This window comes from Vombatus ursinus, unplaced genomic scaffold (assembly GCF_900497805.2).
Source record: "Vombatus ursinus unplaced genomic scaffold, bare-nosed wombat genome assembly UNPS02005459.1, whole genome shotgun sequence".
Classification (NCBI taxonomy): domain Eukaryota; kingdom Metazoa; phylum Chordata; class Mammalia; order Diprotodontia; family Vombatidae; genus Vombatus; species Vombatus ursinus.
In genome coordinates, this window is record NW_020945237.1 from 9,981,785 (window position 1) to 10,003,546 (window position 21,762).

Consider the following 21,762-nt stretch of genomic DNA (forward strand, 5'->3'; position numbering starts at 1 on the left):
TTTAAGTCTTTCCATCTCTTTTTTTTGGGGGGGGTGAGGCAATTGGGGTTAAGTGACTTGCCCAGAGTCACACAGCTAGTGAGTGTTATGTGTCTGAGGCCGGATTTGAACTCAGGTCCTCCTGACTCCAGGGCCGCTGCTCTATCCACTGAGCCACCTAGCTGCCCCTTTCCATGTCTTTTAAAAAATCATCCATATCCTCATTTCTTATAGCACAGTAATATTCCATCATATTTATATACCGTGACGTATACAGCCATTCCTAAAATGATGGACATCTTCTTGTTTTCCAATTTTTTTGCTACCACAAAAAGTTGCCATAAATGTTTATAAATGCCATACATTGAGGATGTTTATAAACAGATAAAGAATGAAATTGGCAGTACCAGAAGAACAATTTTTACAACAATATGATGAAAACAACCAACTTTGAAAGCTATAAGAACTATGCATAATACAATGACTATTCATTATTGCAGAGGACAGATGGAAAACCATGCTATCCATTACAGAGAGGTGAGAGATTTGGGGTGCAAAAAAAAGACATACATACACACACATATATTTGTATTTATCCATTGAGAGGATTTTTTTTTGCTTGACTACTCATGCTTGTGACAAGAAATTTGTTTTTCTTTTCTGGGTTGTTTTTTTTTTTAACAATAGGGTGGAAGTGGGGAGGGGGTGCTACAGGTGTGAAATGGTGTATGCACTTTCAGGTGCTGTCATTTGTATTATTAGTTCTACTTAACTATTTTACTTGGTTACAAGAGGTCTTTCATGAAGTGGGAGTAATTTGTAAATGCAACTTAAAACAAAATACATTAATATAACATTTAAAAAAGAAATTATACTAAGCCAAGTCCCTAAAAAAGAATAATGTTTTTAAATTATTAAAGGAAATGCTAAATTTCAGTTAGAGATTAGTGAAAGTGAAAATGTCGCTTTTTCCTCTTTTCAGAGTCCCTGAAACTTTTTTATGATTAGATTTAGTTTTCAGGTTAAGAACACCTGTGCAATTGATAAGAGTTTGGGATGCTTATGGGACATGAAGTTAGCAATGACTGGAACTCAGGAGAGAGACTAGGGCTGGATAGAGATCTGAGAATCATCTGTATAGAAATAACTGAACCAAGGGAGCTAAGGTGGTCAAAAAGCAAGGGAAGGGGGACAGGTAGATGGCACGGTACAGCACTGGCCCTAGAGTCCTGAGTTCAAATCCAGCCTAAGACTTGATACTCACTAGCTATGTGACTCTGGGCCTCATCAAAAAAAAAAAAAAGCAAGGGAAGGTAGAGATGAGGACCCAGGAATAGAGTTTGAGGGGAGGGGAACCCACGGATGGAGGGGAGGTGGTTGGAGATATGGATGCTGATCCACAAAGGAGATTGAGAGGATAAGTAATACAGAAGAGATGGAGAGAGAGAGAGAGAAAACCTATGTAAAAAAAAAAATCCAAGTGGATAAACTATGCAGGAGGAGAAAGTTGTCAGTAGTGCCAAATGCTTCAGAGATCTTGAAACATTAGGACTGAGAAAAGGCCACCTTTGGTTACTTTGGAGAGAGCAGTTTCGGCTGAGTCAGTAACATCTAAAGACAGACTACAAGGGGTTGAGAAATGAGCAAGGTCAGAGAAAGTGGAGACAACAAAATTAGATGGCTTTTTATAGGTGTGAAAAGAAAGAGAGAGATAGGAAGAGACCTGGGCATATTTGTAAGCAACAACCTGTAGACAGGCAGAGATTGAAGATTAGGCAGCAAGGGAATCATGGGGCAGTGTGCCAAAGAGAGGAAGATGGATGGGATCAAGGGTACAAATAGAGGGAGGGCGTTGTACACAATAACAGCCACGTTGTGCGATGACTAATAGTGACAGACTTAACCCTTCCCAGCAATACAAGGATCTAAGATATCTCCAAAGGCCTCGTGATGGAAAATGCTATCCACATCCAAAGAAAGAACTATGGAGTTTGAATGCAGATCGAAGCATATTATGTGCTATTTTTTTTCTCTTCTGTTGAGTTTTGTTTCCTCTTTCTGATGGTTCCTCCTATTGGTTCTAATTTTTACTTACAACATCACTAATCTGAAAATATGTTTAATAAGAATGTATATATATAGCCTATATCAGATTGGGTACCATCTTGGGGAGGGTAGTGGGGAGGAAGGGGGAGAAAAAATTTTAAACTCAAAAGCATATGGAAGTGATTGTTGATAAATCGAAATACATTAATAAAAATAAATAAATTTAAAAAACAAATAGAGGGAATTACAATGGCAAAGAGAAAGCAGAGATAGAAGTAAAGAAAGAAAAAATGGGGAATGATTTTGGTGGGTTTTGAGATGTAAACAAAGGGAAAAGAGGGAACTCAGAAAGAGGTATGGTGGGAAATCTGAGGAAAGAAGAGATGGTTTAGATAGAGAATCAATTAGTGAGGAGCCAAAAGAATTACCTTACTGCATCAAGGGCTCTGCTGAGACTAGATAACATAACTTTGTAGTAGATCCCATCCACATGGTTGCAAGATTTCCTCCAGCTCCCAGGCAATAGAGCCCATTTCAGTAGCTCATCAGTCTAAGAGGAGGCAACACCGGTGAGATGAATCCAGAGCTGATATTTGGCAAGGCATAGGTGGTGTGAGGTCCATGGGACAAGGGATTTGAGAGTAGATGACAGGTGTATTTGAACTGCTTAACTATAAGGTTAACACTGAGAAGGAACAAAAATGAAGCAAGAGCAGTATGGGAAAATACTAAGGAGTGGAAGGACCAGAGGTCACAGTGGTGACAAAGAATAGTTTTTAGGGAGAAGAGGAAAAGAACACACATTTATTAAAACCCTACTCTGTGTTAGTCTCTGTGCTTGGCACTTTACAAATATTTACTTATTAAATCCTTACAACAACCCTGTGAGGTAGGTGCTTTTATTATCCCCATTTTACAATTGAAGAAATTGAGGCAAACAAAGTTTAAATACTTGCCCAAGGTCATGCAGCTTGTAAGCGTTTGAGGCTGGATTTGAATTCTGAGTCTTCCTGACTTCAGGCAGCACTCTATCCACTGTGCCACTTGGCTGCTTTGTTTTAGGGGAGGGAGGGATCCAGAGGGAGAGATGAAATGACAGGGATAAAGAAACTTCAGAATTCTTTTCATTGAAGTAGATCATTTGTAGATGATGCTGAGATCAAAGGTAGGCCCATCCTGTGTCAAAATGGGGCATGGGAATTGAGACTTAGGAACTGGGCATGCCTGTGTTGTCAAACAATAGTGGGTCGTGTATGTTGAAATCCCAAAATGTAAGGGCAGAGAGGAGGATGGTGAACTAGATATTGAACTCCTTGAGAAAGGAGGGAGAATAGCTGGGTACCTGGCTTATAAATGGCACCAAGACCTGAATTGGGTGGTAATCTAGACAGAAGAATTAAAAAGGAGGAGAGGTTGCTGGGAAATGTCAGGAAAGGGAGGATCTGTAAGTGACTGCTCCTCCTGAGCCAGCATGTTGGTCAGGAGGGCATGAGAGAAGATGCAACTGGAAAGGATAGCCAAAGCTAAATATCTTAATAATACAATTAGTTATTGGCATGATGATGTAAGTTTCATTTGTTCAGTTTATTAAAATGTTCTAATAACAGACTACTATATTAAAAATAAAAAATAATCATATAAATTAGTCAGATGCAAAGTAAGTAAGATAATGATTAACCAGACTGGTTAATTAACTGGCTTTGGCTCATCTCTAAAACAGGGATGTCATTTACTATCTTAAATGAATAGTGATGTTTCCCCTACTGTTCACAGTGGATAAAAAACTAAGATTGTGTGTGTGTGTATTAAAACAAGAAAAGAAACATGGTTTAAAGAAAGTTTCTAATAGACAGGTTCCTACTACATCTTAATAATAAAATATATTCTGTAGTAAATGTGAGAGACACCATGACATAATAGAGAATCAGCCTTGGATCCACCATTAGACTGTAACCTCTTTGAGGATAGGGACCATTTCATTTTTTCCTTTGTATCTCTAGCATCCAGCATAGTTCCTGGTACATAGTCAACTCTCAACCAATGTTTGTTGATTAATGGACTTGAAGGAAGTTAGTCAATGTTTTAATAGGAGACTGGTAGCTAGTTACTGTTTGCTTAAAACTACCACTAGTGAGCTAAGAATAAAGACTTAATCTCTTTCTATTCCATTTTGTACACAATGAATGTAAAAAAGAAAATCACATCTTTACTTGCTCTCTTTGCAGAACAGAATAAATAATTTCTGAGGAGTTGTGAGAAAATGAGTTCAGAACATGGCATGCCCAGCCTTTGAACATGTTTCCTAGACAAGTAGTATTCTCTTTTGGACTGAGCCCATTGTTTGATCAATCTCATGCATATTTCTTTTCCTATGAAAACCATCCTACAGAGCTGCCCACAATTGTCTCAAGGAAACTCAACCTTCCTCATTACACCTGCTTTTCACCATGCCCTCTTGGTGTCCTGTGGTGCTCACCACTTAATGAATAACACATAAGTATCTTTCTTTAGGCAAAGCAGTATTTTAGCCACAGAAGTCTGCCATGGGGGTTACTCCTGAAAAAGGTAATAGAATAAATATATGTAATTAGAAATGTGAATGCCTAGGGAGGGGAAGAAAAAAGAAAAGGGAAAAATTTGTAAGGAAAAAATAGTTTCAGTGTTTTCAGGTGCCTATTCTGGTCCCATTCTTAACCTTCGTTTTCATCCTGCACCTTTGCCCCTTCCTACTTCTCTGTCCTCCCTCCTCACTACCACCAAAAAGTTAAAAAATAAATCTGTCCCAGACTGTCACGTCCTTGAACATGATTTAGTGCATATAGAAAGAGGGAAGCACAGCCAGGTGATTTGACTCTTTGCAGTACACAAGATCAGAGCTTTTTAAAGCCAGATGGTTGGAAGGCACTTCTGAGGAAATGCAGTCAGCCTCCAGGATAATTTAGTGCTGAGGTCTCTAAACTGAGCAAATCGAATAAAGCTTCCATATTTGAGACTAAAAGAATTCTGGTGGTAATGGCAAGTGCTGATCTTGGGTCCTAGATAGATTTGGGGGCCTCTAAGTCCAGGTAGTCCAACTTCATAATTTTGCAGATAAGAAAACAGAGGCCCAGAGAACAAACCTGACACCAATCCCATCTCTCTTTCTGTTGGCTTTCAACTGCAAATCAGAAGGTGTTGTATGAATGCAGAGTAGAAACAGATTGATCTTTCCAGCAAATATAACTTTGCAATGCCAAATGGTGGCATGCTAAAAATAGCATTTAATTTAAAGGGTAAGGACTGTCTCTGGTCTTCTAGGATTCCATAAGACCTGAGGATCTGAAGGCCTCCAGGACTTGGGGGATTTTGAAATTTCCCCTTCACGCACACCAAAGTTAGAGGCTGGCAGTTGGTACAGCAGTGCTGATGCAGCAACGAAGGTTTCATCATTTCAGCTGATGCATGGTTTGGGGAGGTAGCATGTTCTTCCCTCTTACAGTTCATAATATCATCCCCTCCCCGCCTTGCTGCCCCACCACCTTCATAGAGGAAGCAGTTCTTACAAGCAGTACCAATGGCTGAAGTCTCATGCTATCGTGGAGGACCAGGGAAGTTCCTTACATAAATCTGTCAACCAGAGAGTTATCACATAAAACTATACCTCCTCCATACAGTTGGCATAATATATCCTTTTGAACTTCAGCCCTTTCTGTCTAAATATGTAAACATGAATTGTTACATGCATAATGTGTAATTTTATTGGTCTAGGGAAGTCCTGGGGGGAGGAAACTCCCTTTGCCAATGCAGGGTGGCAGCTTCTCGACAACTTGTAGCTTTAGAGAATTACCTGGGGGAAAGGAAGAAAGAGAATAAGCATTTATTAAGTACTTACTATGTGCCGGTACCGTACTAAGTATTTTACAAATATTTCATTTGATCCTCCATTTGATTTGAACCTGGAATATTCAGAGGTGAAATGACTTACCCAGAGTCACACAGCCCGTATGTGTCAGAGATGGGTCTTGAATCCGGGTCTTGAATCCAGGTCTTCCTGGCTCTAAATCCAACTCTCTATCCAATTTACTGTGTATGCACACTCATGCGCTCTCACACTCTCTCTCTCTCTCACACACACACACACACACACACACACACACACACAGAGTTCAGTTCAAGAAACCTGCATTAAGTGCCTACTATGTGCCAGGCATTGTGCTAAGTACTGAGGATACAAAAAGAGGCAAAAGATGGTCCCTGGCCTCAAGGAGCTTACAATCTAATGGATTATAATAGATAAACACACATCCTGCTAGATGGTGTATTTCACGATATAAATATTGTAGAAAGGCAGAAGGAGGGCTGAGGAACGAAATTGAATCAAATTTAAAACATTTATTTTGGAGTATTGAATCCCAAATTGAGTTAAGTGCAGGAATCTCACAGTGTTTTTATTTCTGTCTTGCACAGCTGCACCTCTCATCTAAGGTCTTATCTGTTAGAATTTTATGTAATTTAATGGAAGAAATGAGGTTTTCAGGTAAATTCTGTAATTTCAAGGGAACTTGGGAATAATTTAGGTCATGTACTCATCTCATTTTTTAAAAAAGGATCTTAGACTTACTATTGTACCATTACTGAATTAAAATTACATTTCTCTTACCCAACTCTCCTGTTACTCCAGCGTCATGTTTTTCTTACTATTTAAATGTTGGAAAATTTTCTCATTGCTTAAAACACTGAAAATTCTGTGTGGATTCATCTGAAAAGAAAAGCAGTATGTGAAACAAACAATAATTTGGAACAGGTGTTTTTAACTTTTTTTTTTTTTTGCATGATGGACCCTTTGGCAATCTAGTTAAGTCTATGGACCCTTCTTCATAATAAGTGCATAAAGTACAATTGATTACAAAGAAAACCAACCATATTGATACAGAGTTATCAAAATATTAAGAAAAGAAATTAATGGACCTCAGGTTAAGAATCCCTGTTTTAGAACTACCATGGTGGGGAGGGGGCACAGGGGAGGGGGAGCAGCTAGGTGGTGAAGTAGATAGAGCACCAGCCCTGGAGTCAGGAGGACCCAAGTTCAAATCCGGCCTCAGACACATAACACTTACTAGCTGTGTAATTCTGGGCAAGTCACTTAACCCCAATTGCCTCGTCCCCCCCCCCAAAAAAACTACTATGAATGGAAAAAAATCTCCCAATCTCATAAAACATCATGTCTTCCTCCCAAGGATAATAATAATAAGAAAAAGGAATGACATTTGAGATTCACGGAAGGCTTTGCTATCATGAAAAACCTTGGATCTATATTCTAGTCATAGCAACTGGCTTTAACTGATGGATGGAGTCTCCTCCTACTAGAATTGTAGTAGAAGGTGAGGTAGCAAACTTCTCTCCCACCCCTAGCAATTCAACTGGGCCTGGTTAATGACACTATAAACTGACTTTTTGCTTTTCTAATTCCATTGTCCATTCTACTGCATTAGCCTCAATTACACAGAACATTGTCCTTCCTCCTTTAGCTGGCAGCATAGGTAACCAAAATGATGGCAGAACTACTTCCCCTATCTCCATCCTAAAGGGTAGACCAGGGATGTGGGCCTTGAGGCCTCAGGTTCCCCACCCCTAGGGTAGACTCTTTCTCTTCCATTCCCACCTTCTCCTCCCCCACAAACAACTTGAGGTGAGAAGCCTAATGAGCCAGAGTGAGAAACAGATCTGAATTCTACATGCACCCATAATATGGCAATTAACTGTGCTAAAGAAAGATGATTCCTCTTAGATATTTGCATTTTCCACTATTGAGGATGGTACCCTCATAGACTTAATCCCCTAACTTGAAGAAAGCTCAGGGATGTTTTCTTCACCTTCAGCAGCTGTGGAATCAGTCTTTATTTGTAGATACTGAAACATCAAATAACAAAAATAGATGGTTTCACTGTTTTCTTTTAAGCCAGTGATTGCATGAGGTTGGGTAAAAGCTCAGAAAGGGTTAATGTAACTTAGCAAAGGGTGGTTGCATTCCTAACATTCTGAAGCTGTAGGAGAGACTATCTACAGAAAATCAAGTGAGTTCTCGTTACCATTTATTTTTGTTTAAAGAACAGTTGTACTTCTTTGAGTGTTTATTTAATTGCCTATTTATCATCCATGAAGAATCATAAAGAAGATGATTTTAGTGCTGGGCAATGCGGTGAACACTGAGTTTCTTGATACTCAGTGGAGTACCATGCCTGTGGTCCTTATATCTTTGGGCTACATACTGTTGGGTCAGACTAGAAAATGTTATTTCTGTAATATTTCAACACCTCTATTACTAGCAATGCTTTGAGAGGGGGCAAGAATTGGGGTGGTAGGAAGTTTTAAAATTACCAGAAATCTGCCCCCCCTAACCAAACTGTTTGTAAGGGCATGGATTGAACACGTTAGGCACTTCGGAACCTGAACGAAATATGATAAATTTGTTTTCTAGGTTTTTGCCGCCTCTCAGTTTTTAAGAGCAAAGTAATGAAATCAACCCTGCCTTTTGTTCCCCTTTCCTTTTTTTGTAGACAAAACCTGTCGCGTTTGCAGTGCGGACCAATGTCAGCTACAGCGCAGCCCATGAGGATGACGTCCCGGTACCAGGCATGGCCATCTCGTTCGAAGCAAAAGATTTTCTGCATGTTAAGGAAGTAAGGGAAAATGCCTTCGTTTGAAATTACTTTTTCAATCTAGCCTGTTTTGGTTTTGTGGATTTTTTTTTAGATGCTTAACTCAGAAATCTTTATATCTTTCACATGCCATGCCTATAATTGTAATCATTCAGAGAGTGCTTTAACGATCATGAATGGGCCTTATCCAGACCCCAAGTCCACCTCTTCTGGACTTGGCTTCCAGTGTGTTGCTGTCACCAATAGGTAGGTCTCTGCATTCCAATGCCAGAATAATATAAATTCCTCACCAAAGACATTAGAAATTAATAAATAGTAGGGCATAGGGGTTGATCCCTTTTAAAACCCTGCTGAATTTTCACCATCAGGTTAATAAAGTTCTACAATATGGAATTTAGGGAAAGTTACTCCTAATTAAAACTTTCCTTTGACAGTTATTAATATTTGTTAAATATACATTACTCAGAACAGAGGCAAGATAGAGAACTCCTTTGAGTCAGGAAGACCTAGGCTCAAGTCCCAATGACACATACAGGTTGTGTATCTCTGGGCAAATGTTCCAAGCAACTTCCTTTCTGTATGTCTTTCTGTCTTTCCAATGGGGTTAAGTAACTTGCTCAGGGTCGCACAGCCAGTAAGTGTCAAGTGTCTCAGGGCAGATTTGAACTCAGGTCCTCCTGACTCCAGGGCCAGTGCTGTATCCACTGTGCCACCTAGCTGCCCCTCCAAGCAACTTTCTAAGACTATATGTTATGAAGAAGTTTGATAAAGGGAGTTCCTCTCCTATTACCTACCATTAAAAATCATAGGCCCAGCTCCCATCCTAATCTAAAAAAAGAACATTATCCTGTGTCCTGAGATTGGGTTACTATACAGTTTTCTATGCAGCCTTGCTGTAACTAAAGGAAATCACCATTTGAGCATATTCTTTGGAGGAACTCCCGTCTCATAGATATATCATATGCATGACATACATGGATATAATCTAGAGATAGGAAGACACTGTTGGACAAAACTGTGAACGTTTCTAATGAAAAGAGTGAGAGAAGTTTAGGGCCCATCATTTCATTAACTTTTAGAAAGAGATGTGAATTATAGGTTAGGAAGGAAAGACTGAGAGAATGCTCAAGGAAGAGGGTGATGAGATGTGTTGAATCTGATTTTAAAAGAGGGAGTTAAAGGGATTTAATCACAGAGAAGCTCCTCCAGATGATTAAAGGCCCAGAGAGAAGGATCTATTTTTCCACCATGGAAAGACAGAGGGGAGGAGTAAAACGGATGCTGTTATTTAGAGATGTTTGAAAGGGGGATCAAGAGAACTTCCCCTCCAACTATTTTGGAGATTTTAAGGAATAGTAGAAAATTTTTCTGAGTGCTTAGGAAAATCTAAGCAAAAAGTACAATAATTCCTCACCATTCACTCGTGGTATTTTGGGAGCTAGAGGTAATAGCAAAAACTTTACTATTCAGAGTACATAGAATCATGCATGTTAGGGTGAAAATGGAGCTTGGAAATTCTCTAAGCTAGAGGCTCTTAATCTTTTTTTGTCATGGACCTCCTTGGTAGTCTAGTGAAGCCTATGGACCCCTTCTCAGAATAGCATATTTAAACAGTTCAAAGAAATGTTACATTTCAGTTAAAGGTTAGTTAAAAACAAAGAAGCTATTTTTTTCCCATTCAAGTTGATAAATCCCCTGAAATATATCCACAGACCTATTGGGGATCAAAGACCCCAGGTTGAGAACCTCAGCTCTCATCCAGCCCTCTCATTTACAAATGGGAAAATCAATATTTCCAGCCTTTTGTAAGAGCATATAACTGGTTAGTGGCAGAACTCGAAGTAGAACTCACACGTATTGATTCTCAGGCCCTGTTCACTTCATGCCTGTATAGCTTGCATTTTCCTGAACAGTAAGGATTTTAAATATTTTGCATTATTTCCCCGACAAACCATGTGTGCTGCTCACCAATGACCCTTCCCCCAATGCTTTGTCAGAACGTGTGCCTCGAATTTTGGTCTGGAAAAACACAATCACCATATATAACGAATACATCCCAAAAGGGAAATGGTCCACAACAAAAACCACCATTCATTAATTCACCTCCTAAGTAAAACACGTTGTGTAAAGCACCAAGGGAAGCGCAAAGATAATTTAGACATGGGCTTTGACCTCATGGTCTTTATATTTCACGTAGAACCTTTAGTTCATCTCCAAAAGATTCCAGTCCTGCTTGTGTGCTTTGAGAAGTACTGCTGTGTTGTAGAAAGCACCACTGAGTGGGAGATAAATGTCCTAGCTTTGAGTCCTAACTGTATCCAATGGTCTTATTAGGAAAACCCCACTTATCTGTAAAATGAGGGGATTGATCTAGAGAAATGATTTCTAAGATCCCTTCCCTACTAAAGTTTATAGGCACATAAAATTATAGATCAGAGCATCATAGATCTGGAATTAGGTGGGACCTTAGAAACCATCAGCTCCAACTCTCTCATTTTACAGATGAGGAAACTGAGGCACAAAGGGGTTAAATGGCTACACATCAGTGTTTGAGGCAGGATTTGAACCTGTGTTTCCCTGATTTCAGGGCCAGTGTCCTATCCAAAATATCCACTTCTTGTAACCACAAGGTATTATTTGACTGAGTTATATCCAGTCAAGAATGTTGTTCATTTCTATTTTATTAAAAAAGTTGTGCCCTGTTCGAGGCATTTACAGGCATCGTCAGTAGCAGAACTAGAGCTGGGTCTGGAGAACAAGAGAGCAGTAAAGCATTAACCCTTTGGTAGGATGGCAAGAACTAAGAATTTGAAACTTTGAATGCTGAACATATGAATCTGAGGGCATGACCTACTTTTTGTATTTTAAACTTTTTAAGAGATTTGTAGTGATAACTTTATACAACTTAAAAGCATGCATGCAAAAAGTAAGCTTCATAAAGAAATCTGAACATTTTTGCACAATAACTTTGTAATGCATTTTTGTATTTTTTCTATCTTCAGAAATTTAACAATGACTGGTGGATAGGGCGGTTGGTAAAAGAAGGCTGTGAAATAGGATTCATCCCAAGTCCGGTTAAACTAGAAAACATGAGGCTACAGCACGAGCAGAGGGCAAAGCAAGGAAAATTCTACTCCAGGTACAAAAAGAAAAAAAAAGTTTGTGTGAAAATGACTTGTTGCTTTGATAACACTGACTTTGTAATCTCCAGTTATTTGCTGTATTATGAATGCTATATGAAATAGTCAATGGTCAATCAATAAGGATTTCTTAAGTGTCTGCTGTGTGCCAGGCACCTTGCTAAGCACTGGGGATACAAAGGAAAACAAAAGACAGTCCTTGCTTTCATGCAGTTCACAGTCTGATAGGAGAAGACAACACATAAAAAGAAGCTGAAAAGGTAAGAGGGAAGGGTACCCAGAATGAGGTTATGATGAAGACCTATAGCTACAGCCAGGAAATGATGAGATGGCTGTGCTGGGCTCCTTCCTTAAATGGAGCATCTGGGGAGGAGCTCTCCAAGGTCCACCTTCAACCCTCTCCACTCAGAGGGAGGCAGAAGTGCCAGGACCAGGGGGACTAAGAAGGTATGAGTTTCAGAACTGATAAATCTTGCAGGAATATGAGTTCCTAGAAACAATAATGAAGTCAGGAGATCATTACACTGAGAGTGATATGACCTCATGTTTTTATTGTAATACTTCTGTCTAGTAATACATCCACTCACTGCATCTGGCTTTGTCAACCAACTTGGGAAAGAATCATCTTCAAAACCAAAAAGTGCATTCATACAGTCCAGAAATTCAGAGTTGAAGTTTACTAGGAGTATTGTCTGACTCTAAAATCTGAGGGCCTCAATTTTTCAGGACATCCAATAAAAGCAACCCAGAAAACTGCAGCTATACCCTTTGTAAAGAGAATCAGAGAAAGAAACATGCAACTAAGAAATAAAATGCAAAGAATATCTTTCTTTCATTTTCTCAGAAACTCAATTTTTAGCTCTATATATGAAATATTTAGTGGAAAGTCAGACTTTAAGTAAATTGAAATGAGTCTTCCTGATGTGAGCAATACTTTTGCAGTCATAATCCTTTAATTGGATCCCTAAATGATTCCCTAAGTTGTGGTTCCCTTACCAATACCCTAGTACTATTGTCCTAACCAAACCCCTAACTCAGGGGTGGGAACCTGCAGCCTCAATGGCCATGTGTGGCATTCTAAGTCCTCAAGTGCGGTCGTTTAACTGAATCCAAACTTCACAAAGGAAAAATTTTTATTAAGGGAATTCTTTTGATTAAAGGAATTCTTAACAAAATCCTTGAGAGTTGAGGGTGCTGGTTCTGGTGTCACAAAATCTGGGTTCATATCCTTGTTCTAATGGTCCTTGATGTATAACCATGGGCAACCTCTCAGAGTCTCAATATCCTGTGTGGTAGAATAAGGGTAGTGATACTTAGAAGGTACTAAGGTCAATCAACAAGCATTTATTATGATACTCTTACTATGTTTCAGGCCTGACTTTATCTCGTGGTCTAGTTGGGGAGGGAGATTGTGGAACACAGCATACAAATAACTATGTACAAACAAGATATATACAGAATGATTTGGTAATAATCACCGAAGGAAGGCACTAGGGTTACCAGGAAAGGTTTCTTGTAGAAAATGAGACATTATTGGGGGATTTGAATGAAGCAAGAAGACAGAGATGAAGAGGGAGAGAGTTCCAGACATGAGGGACAGCCAGTGAAAATGCAAGAAGTCAGGAGATGGAGTGTTGTATGCAAGAAACAATATGGAGGCCAGTATCACTGGCTCACAGACTATATGGAGGAGAGTAAAGATTAAGAAAAATGGAAAAGTAAGTTGGAAAGGGCCAGGTTGTGAAGGGCTTTAAAAACTAAACAGAAGAGTTTATATTTGATGGACATGATGAGGAGTCACTGGTATAGTAAATGAGCAATATGTTTGGAGTCAAAAATGAAATATAAATTCCATTGGTTTTGACACTTGCTCCCCATGTGACCTTGGAAAAATCAGCCTCAGCTTCCTCATTTTTTTTTTTGGCAAGGCAATCAGGGTTAAGTGACTTGCCCAGGGTCACACAGCTAGTATCAAGTGCCTGAGGCCAGATTTGAACTCCAGTCCTCCTGACTCCAGGGCCAGTGCTGTATCCACTGCACCACCTAGCTGCCCCTCAGGTTCCTCATCTTTAAAATGAGGAGATTGGATTAGATGATATCCAAGGTCCCTTCCAGGTCCCTGTATGTGAACCTTTAAGTATGCCTTAAGAACCTTCAAGTCTCTACATACTAATCTATTTGGTAAGTGCACCTATTCACATTACTTTAGATTAGCCCTAAACTAGTATAAACAAGACTGTCACTGGGTAAGCCTTATGTTTTTTGGAAGGTTTAGTCCCTTCTACATGGCCTTCAACAGTGATGCCTGGAAGGTTTTTCTACGTGAAGCACATCTCCTGTACTTGAGCTTTAGCATAAAGTGTAGGTTCCCAAAGTGGGTGATACTGCCCCATAGGGGGACACTGGACCAGTCCAGGGGGGTGGTAGAAGCCTTGGGTGCAACTGGGGGGCATTGAGTAAAAATAAAGGGGCAGTGAACGCATAAGGAAAGAAGAGAAGAGAAGAAAGTTTTGAAAAGTCGTTCGTACATGTTTTATCTGTTGTGTAACAGAGTTAAAGTCATATTGATTACATTATTTTCTGAATAAACACACAAAATGCAAGTTAGAACCAATCAGTGGTCAAATCTGCCAACAGATCTTAACAAGCAAGTGTTGGCAGATTAGTGTGTCACATATTGTCGGGAAGTCCAGCATGCATTGGCAGAAATATGTGCATGTAGTGACTTGTTTACAATACGATACTATATGGTTACATGACATAACATTGCATCATCAAAATTTCATTGCAAGAAAAACCCCCACAAATTTACAAGAAATAATTGAATTTAAGATGCTTCATTTAAAAAAAATTTTATATTTTTTGATATGACACAAATTAAAAAAAAAAAAAACATTAAAGAGCTAAAGAAAGTAGATTTCCAGAGGATCACTGAGTAATTTTTTTTTGAAAGGGGACAGTAGGCCAGATAAGTTTGGGAACCTCTGGCATAAAGTATGAGAAAGTATGTTTGTTTGGGAGGTTTAGCTATTAAGCTCTATACATCTTAAATTGTGTTTAACTAATAAATACAGTCAAAATTCAGTGATAAGCTCATTGTTGTTAATTAAATAAGTCACTATTAGAAGAAGTACCAAAAATCACAACAAATAGGTATAAGAATCGGGGTACATTTAAAAGGCTGGAAATTTTTTCAAGATTAGCATTGAAGAACAATCTGGCATTCTAAATAAATTAACTTGTTGAAACATTTGTTATAGCTTTCTATTTTTTCTAATATTCTATTGGTATTTGAAATAAAAAAGAATGTGACACAAATGCACTTTCTAGATTTGAAACTATACTATATACTGTGTGAGAGGAGAAAGAGAGGGAGAAAGGGAGAGGGAGAAGGAGGAGTGTGGTTTTTTTATGCTTTAGTCCTGTTAATGATGTGTCCTTGCATCAGTTCCAGAAATTGCTGCCGCAAATATAATTTTTTAATAACTTGCTACATTTTATGTGGTGCTCCAGGTCTTGGTAAATGCCTTTAAGTATCCCTTAAGAGCCTTCTAGAGATTTAGGGCCTTCTATTAATCCCCTCAATAAAGAAACACATCTTTTAAAAAGCAATAAAAAGTCATTGTACAATAACTCAGCCCACTAAAGTTTCTATACTGCAGGTTGCCTTTTTTATCTGTATATTTAGGAATAAGTAAATATGACCTTTTGATAAGTGGACTTAGTAACATAGCTTACATCTCAGGCCTAACTTCTTTACTTCTGCTTAAAACTGTGGTACTAAGTACCAGGTCATAGAAATACCTTTACCTAAGTCTCATGTACCTAATTAAGATTTGAGGATTAAATATTCTTTTTGCCAACATTCTTAATCCTAGAAATGGCCAATTAGAGTTTTTAAAAAATAGATGAAGTATCCAGTTATTTATGCTCATTTGCCCCAGAATCTTTCCACTGGCCACAATGAGTACTCTGTTATACTTGAAAGTCTAGGCATTTAGGATTGTACAATCATCAAATTGCCTCTAATCAAAATCCTAATAGTTGGATATTTCCTTAACATAGGATTGTCTAAATACAGGATTTAGGGCTAGAAAAGGACCTTAGAGATAGTTCATTCCAATCTGTATCATTTTGCAGATAAGGGAATACAGAATAGTTAAGTAACTTGCCCCAGGTCACAGAAGTACAGAGTAGCAGAGCCAAGATTTTCATGGAGACTCTCTGACCTTCAGATCCTATGTACTTTCCATTTCACCATGCTGTCCACTTAGGGTCATATCATTAGTGTTATCAGGATCTTAGAGGTTATCTCAGTTAATCACTTTATTTTTTGCAGATGGGGAATGTAAAGCCCAGGGCAGTTATATGACTTGACAAAGGTCACAGAGCCAGTAATTAGCAGAGCTAGGATTTGAATCCAGGTCCTCTCATTAAATCCAGCACTTTCCATACAGGATTAGATAAAGATCCTAGCCTTGCCTCATAGCTAAATAATGGAAGAACCTTGTAATGTGTTTCTTAGTGAGATTTTTGAAGAATAGCAAGGTTTAGCATTCGCAAATTCACTTTCAACTTTTTTGGGCATTCAGCATTGTCCACATAATAAAGTTAAGAATGGTAAAGTACGGGGATAGAAGCCAAGCAAGAAAGAAGGACTAATTTCATGCTTTTAGCCTTCTAGCTGTACCTTTTGCCTTTGACGGCTCCTGAAGACAAATTCCATGTTCAATGTCCAGCAATGTCTATAACTGGGGTTTTTTTTTTTAAATGAACCTGAAGGTTGGCCAAATAGTACCCTTCTATTCTCTCAGAACCTTTAAAAAAATTAAACGTAAATGTGAAAAGAGAGACTACCATATTGCCGAATTAGTGATATTGTTGATATGCATTCTTCCTCCAGGGATGCAGATTGCAGCCCATCCATACCTACTCTCTCAAGGCAGAAGCCTTATCCACATCTTTTCATATGTCCTCTACAGGGATCCATCTAGCATGTTGGTGTAGTTCATAGTTCACTATGGAGCATGCAGTTTCCGTTGGCCACGTCTTACTCTTTCTGTTTGACAGTCAAACTCCTTTTCTGGTCGTAGATCTCTTGAGTAACCTTTTATGATGCCTTCCCTGCTCAATTCTTCATTAGTAGCTTGTGGCAGCCTACTCATGCCCACCATGAGACTCTGTGTTGCCCTTTGGGTGACCCTCCACTGGCATTCTTCAGCAGCTGTACTGTTCTGTGACTCATAGCCACAGTGCGTCACTGGAAGAACATGGCTGTCAAAAAGATGGCCTCTTGTATCAGGGAGAAGCTTGGGTCATTAAAAGCATTCCACATTTTCCCAAAAGCAAGCTCTCCTGATCTACTCCTGTTCAATAACTGATAAAAAAAAAAACTCCCCTGAGCAATCACCATTTGCCTATTTGTAGACCAGATTAATTTAAAACATTGCCATTAATAAATGATTGAAATATGCCAGTTCTGTGATGAACTGCAACTTTCATAGTGACTTCCTTTTTTTCTTTATTCCAGTAAATCAGGAGGAAATTCATCATCCAGTTTGGGTGACATAGTACCTAGTTCCAGAAAATCTACACCTCCATCATCTGGTAAGTAGGTGTTGGGTTGAACAACTTGATAATGGATTCAACCCTTTTTTTTTTGAGGACTTAACCTTATTTTATGCTTTAATTTGCACTGAATCTCTGTGTTGGAATGCCAGTAACTTTTAAGATGAGATGTAGATTTAAACCTTTCCTACTCATCTCCACCCCCTGGCTTCCTTCAAATATCACCTGAAGTCCTATCTTCTAGATAGAAAAGAAGCTTTTCCCAGTCCTCTTTAATCTCAGTGCCTTTCCTCTAAGACTATCCCGGATTTGTACTGGATGTATCTTGTTTTGTGCATAGTTATTTGTGTTGTCCCCCCCCATTAGACTGTGAGCTCCTTGAGAACAGAGACTGATTTTTGCATTTCCTTTTATCTCTAGCATTTAGTAAGTGCTTAATAAATGCTGACTGATGGGTTTACTGATGAGAAACAGCATTGTTCTTGTGAAAATATGTAAGGGAAAGTACATGGGATGGGAGAAGTGACTGCTAATATACAAATATAACAGAAAAAAAAAAAAAGACTGAGGAGTCAGTAAATAAGCTTACCATAACTCACTGTAGTGATCTAGGACCTTTAGCTCAATGAGTTAAATCTAATGGGAGTCCAAAGCTTTAAATTAAGTCATTGTTAGACTTTAAGCATTACTTAAAAGAAGAAGAAAAAAAAACCACAACCAGAGACTACATCATTTAAACCTGCCTGTCTGGTCAGAAATGTTTTTGATTGTTCACAAGGAACCAAGAGTAGCGTGGGTGGCTTAGCCCAAGCTATCATCACTTCTATAAAAACAACTCATCAAATATGAAGGATATTTACTGAAAAAGCTAAAAATTGGAAGCAGAAATAGAATAGAACATGGAGACATCTACTGTACTTGTCACTGACCTGAATCTCCTGTAACAGTAAGCCCACGTGTATTAAGCACTCAGTACAGACCGCTGTCCTTGGTGCTGTAGATCAGTGCAAAAGAAGGAGCTTGCAATCTAATTGAAGAAATTGGACAAACAAAACTACACTAAAATCATGGAGAATGGCACAGGAACAGGTAGTTCAGAGACACGTCCACTAGTGAGAAGGATAAAGGTTTTCAGAGAGGATAAGCTAGTTAAAAAATGTTTGATGGAAGAAACTATTCTCTTGAGCTTGGAAGGAAGGAAAGAAGTGAGAGTAGAGGTGTGGTGGCTGGGAAATAAAAGACATCTTCACAGGTGTAAGAAAAAGTAGACTTATTTCCTTAGCTATCACTGTGAGTACAATCTAGGGTGGAACATGCTGTGATATAAATGGAAAACAACCTTTTGGTGAAACACTTTAAAGACTATTAATCTAAGAGAGCCAGTAAGATCATGAAAAAAGATGGGCAAAATAATTCTTAAGATTCTGAGTATTATATGTAGGACAAATTGGTGGTGAAAATAGGTTGAGAACAGGGAGTCTAGCAACAATGTGGAAATACTAAGCAGGTTAATGAAATTATACAATTGAGTAAACTTGAGTAACCATTATGTCCTAAGAATAGTCTTCCCAAACAACTCCATTGACAACATCTCGATTCTGAAAGAGAAGCTTTATATTTTTGTCATAGAACCATAGTGATATAATTCTTACAGCACTGTGACATGATTTTATATCCCTCCTCCATTAACATTCAAGATTTTACTACCAGCTCTTTTCTGAAATTTTGTCTCCCATGAATGATGCTACTCTCCTGTCTCACATACTATTCTTTTGCTCAAGTTGTAAGGAGTAGGCAAAGGAAATTCTATTCTGGATGTGATTCTGGCTAATGAGAAGTGGCCAATGAGGTATAATTGATGAAACCCTGGAGGTAAGTGACCACTCCATCTTAGAATTTGTGATGGAGTAGGATAGGAAAGGCGGGCATAATATGACCTGTATTTTCAATTTTAGGAGAAGACTGCTCAATGGGTTGACCCTCATGACCAAAAATTCTGAAAGGAAGGCCAGCTTAGGAGATTCGGGAAGCTCTGAAGTCACAAAGAAATGAGGCAGAGAAGGGGAAGTTGCCTAAAGAAAAAAATGTGGATATGCAGAGCAAACTCATTAACCAACATAGATTTTTTAGAAGATGTGTATAGAAATTATGAAAACAAGGGCAGTTAATGAAGTATGAATATAAAAGTGTGGCATGGTGCTGTAAAAATTGTATCAGTATGTCCTTTTTTATCTTAACTTTTCTTTTTTAAATTAAATTAATATTTTTAAAGAAAAATGTATTTTCTCTCCCTTTCACTTTTTCCCTCTTCGGGAAAAAAGAAAGAAAACCATAACTCCTTGTAACAAATACACATGGTCAAGCAAAGAATGGGCTAAAACTAGCAAAGGCTATTTTTTTTAATATGAAGATCTCTAAGGGACTGAATGCCCAGTATGTCAACATTTATGATTTAGTAGCCAAAAAAAGGGGTAGAGCAATGTCAAGAGGCATTGAAAGAGGCTGGGATTGATCCTACTGTTCTTTGCCCCACTCAGGCTACATCAGAAGTGTCATGTTCAGTTCTGGGAATCACCTTTTATTTTTTTTTTATTTTTTTGTGGGACAATTGGGGTTAAGTGACTTGCCCAGAGTCACACAGAGTCAGACACAGTTATGTGTCTGAGGGTCCTCAGACTTGAACTTGGGTCCTTCTGACTTCAGGGCTGGTGCTCTATGCACTGCACCACCTAGCTGCCCCGGGGCATCACCTTTTAGTAGAGATGCTGATAAGCAGAAGGGAAAATGGCATGGTGAAGATCATACCATATAAGATTTTGTTGAAGGAAGTAATGATGAAGATGAGACGAGAAGACTCAGGGGAGAGATGATATGTTATGCTATCATTCTGTAGTTCAGTATTCCAATTGCTAAGCATCCTTAATCCTTCTCACTACATCTCCAGATTTGTTCAATTAGGGTTAGCCATTCTATTCTTTCTACTCTGCTCTAAGAAAGTGCTCCATAGGAGAGGGAAGGTTAAATCTCTTAGCCACGTTCAGAGAAAAACACATCAGTATCAAGCCTTTAGAATTTATTATTACTGTTTCCAAATGAACCCAAGTGTTCTCCTACACAAGAGCTGTATGAGCAATATTAGCAAAGAATTAAGCTCCAACAAATAAATTTGAAACTTCTTTTTTCAGGATCTAGGTTCCATGTAAAGGGATAAAAAAAATCACATTTAATTTGACCATATTGATTTGCAGCCAGACTAGATATCTAGACTATGTCACAACTGAACTGTTAGTTTCCCCAATATTAAAAAAATTGCAGATTTATAACCTAGAAATTTAGAGGTGTCAAGCTTAGTGCCTGCCAGTGGACCACAAATCTCCCAAAGCTGAACTAGATTAAAATGCAATTAGGAAATGTCTAACAAAATAAATAAAAATACCATACAACATAAATAATGTTAATTTGTGGTTTTCTGAGTCAGTACTTGGCCCTTTTTTAATTTGAGTTTGACAACATTGATCTAGATAGCCACCCAATTGATTTGATTCCTTAGTCATAGTGGACAGGCCATACCCTCCAAACTCACTAGTTTTTCCATCACTCTTGTAAATGATAGGTACCAAATAAATGTTAACTGAATTGAATTGGACTCTCTCCCTGGTCTTGTTTCTGTTGTTTAGACTACTTAGGTTCATGAAGTCTAAATGCTTAATAAATATTTACTCTGCTTGGCATTTTCCCAGCCTTGTATATATGAGGAAGCAAAATTGTTTGGGACTTTACCATTTGAGGGCAGGCTTACCTATCTTTGTCATAGTCTTCCCTATTCTGGGAATAATAACATACTGAACCTGATTCAGTAAGCAGAACTGTGAAAACACCATCACAATAGTTTCAACGAGGTAAATGGAAAGAACAGCCAAAAACAATCAAAACTGAATGCTGTCAAATTGTAATGAGCAAGTTTGGTCCCAAGGAAAAGATGGGAGACTGCACCTCTCTCCCTTCTTCGCAAAGAGAGAGGGCCAGTGTGTGTGAAACATTGCGTGTGATATCAGACTGTTATGATGTATTGGTTAGTTTTGCTGAGATGTGGTTTTTTCCTCTCTTTTCTTCTTCATTTTTATAACAAAGATATTATATAACATTTTTAACATGTTTTTATAACAAAGATGACTGGAGTGGTGAAGAAGGTAGATTAAGAAACATAAGCAATGGTAAAACAAGATAACAGTAACATTTGTTAGAGATGATGAATCTTCAGTCATATCATGGCCACCTTCTTTCACAGCTATACACTATTCAGGAAGAGACTTTCCATACTAGGGGGACAAATTTGCCTCCCCCAATATACATATGCATCTAAGCTGCTCATCTACTTCTGCTTGAGAAGC

General features: G+C 38.5%; 1 protein-coding gene across 4 annotated transcripts in view; it reads left to right on the forward strand.

The window, feature by feature from the left end:
- CACNB2 (calcium voltage-gated channel auxiliary subunit beta 2) overlaps nt 1-21,762 on the forward strand; it is a 398,122-nt gene that overhangs the window by 346,519 nt on the left and 29,841 nt on the right. For all 4 annotated transcript variants that reach the window (XM_027847927.1, XM_027847930.1, XM_027847928.1 and 1 more), the window contains 3 exons: nt 8,562-8,684; nt 11,666-11,802; nt 17,334-17,410. In XM_027847927.1, the coding sequence (XP_027703728.1) occupies nt 8,562-8,684; nt 11,666-11,802; nt 17,334-17,410 (337 nt within the window). The remainder of the gene's footprint in view (nt 1-8,561; nt 8,685-11,665; nt 11,803-17,333; nt 17,411-21,762) is intronic.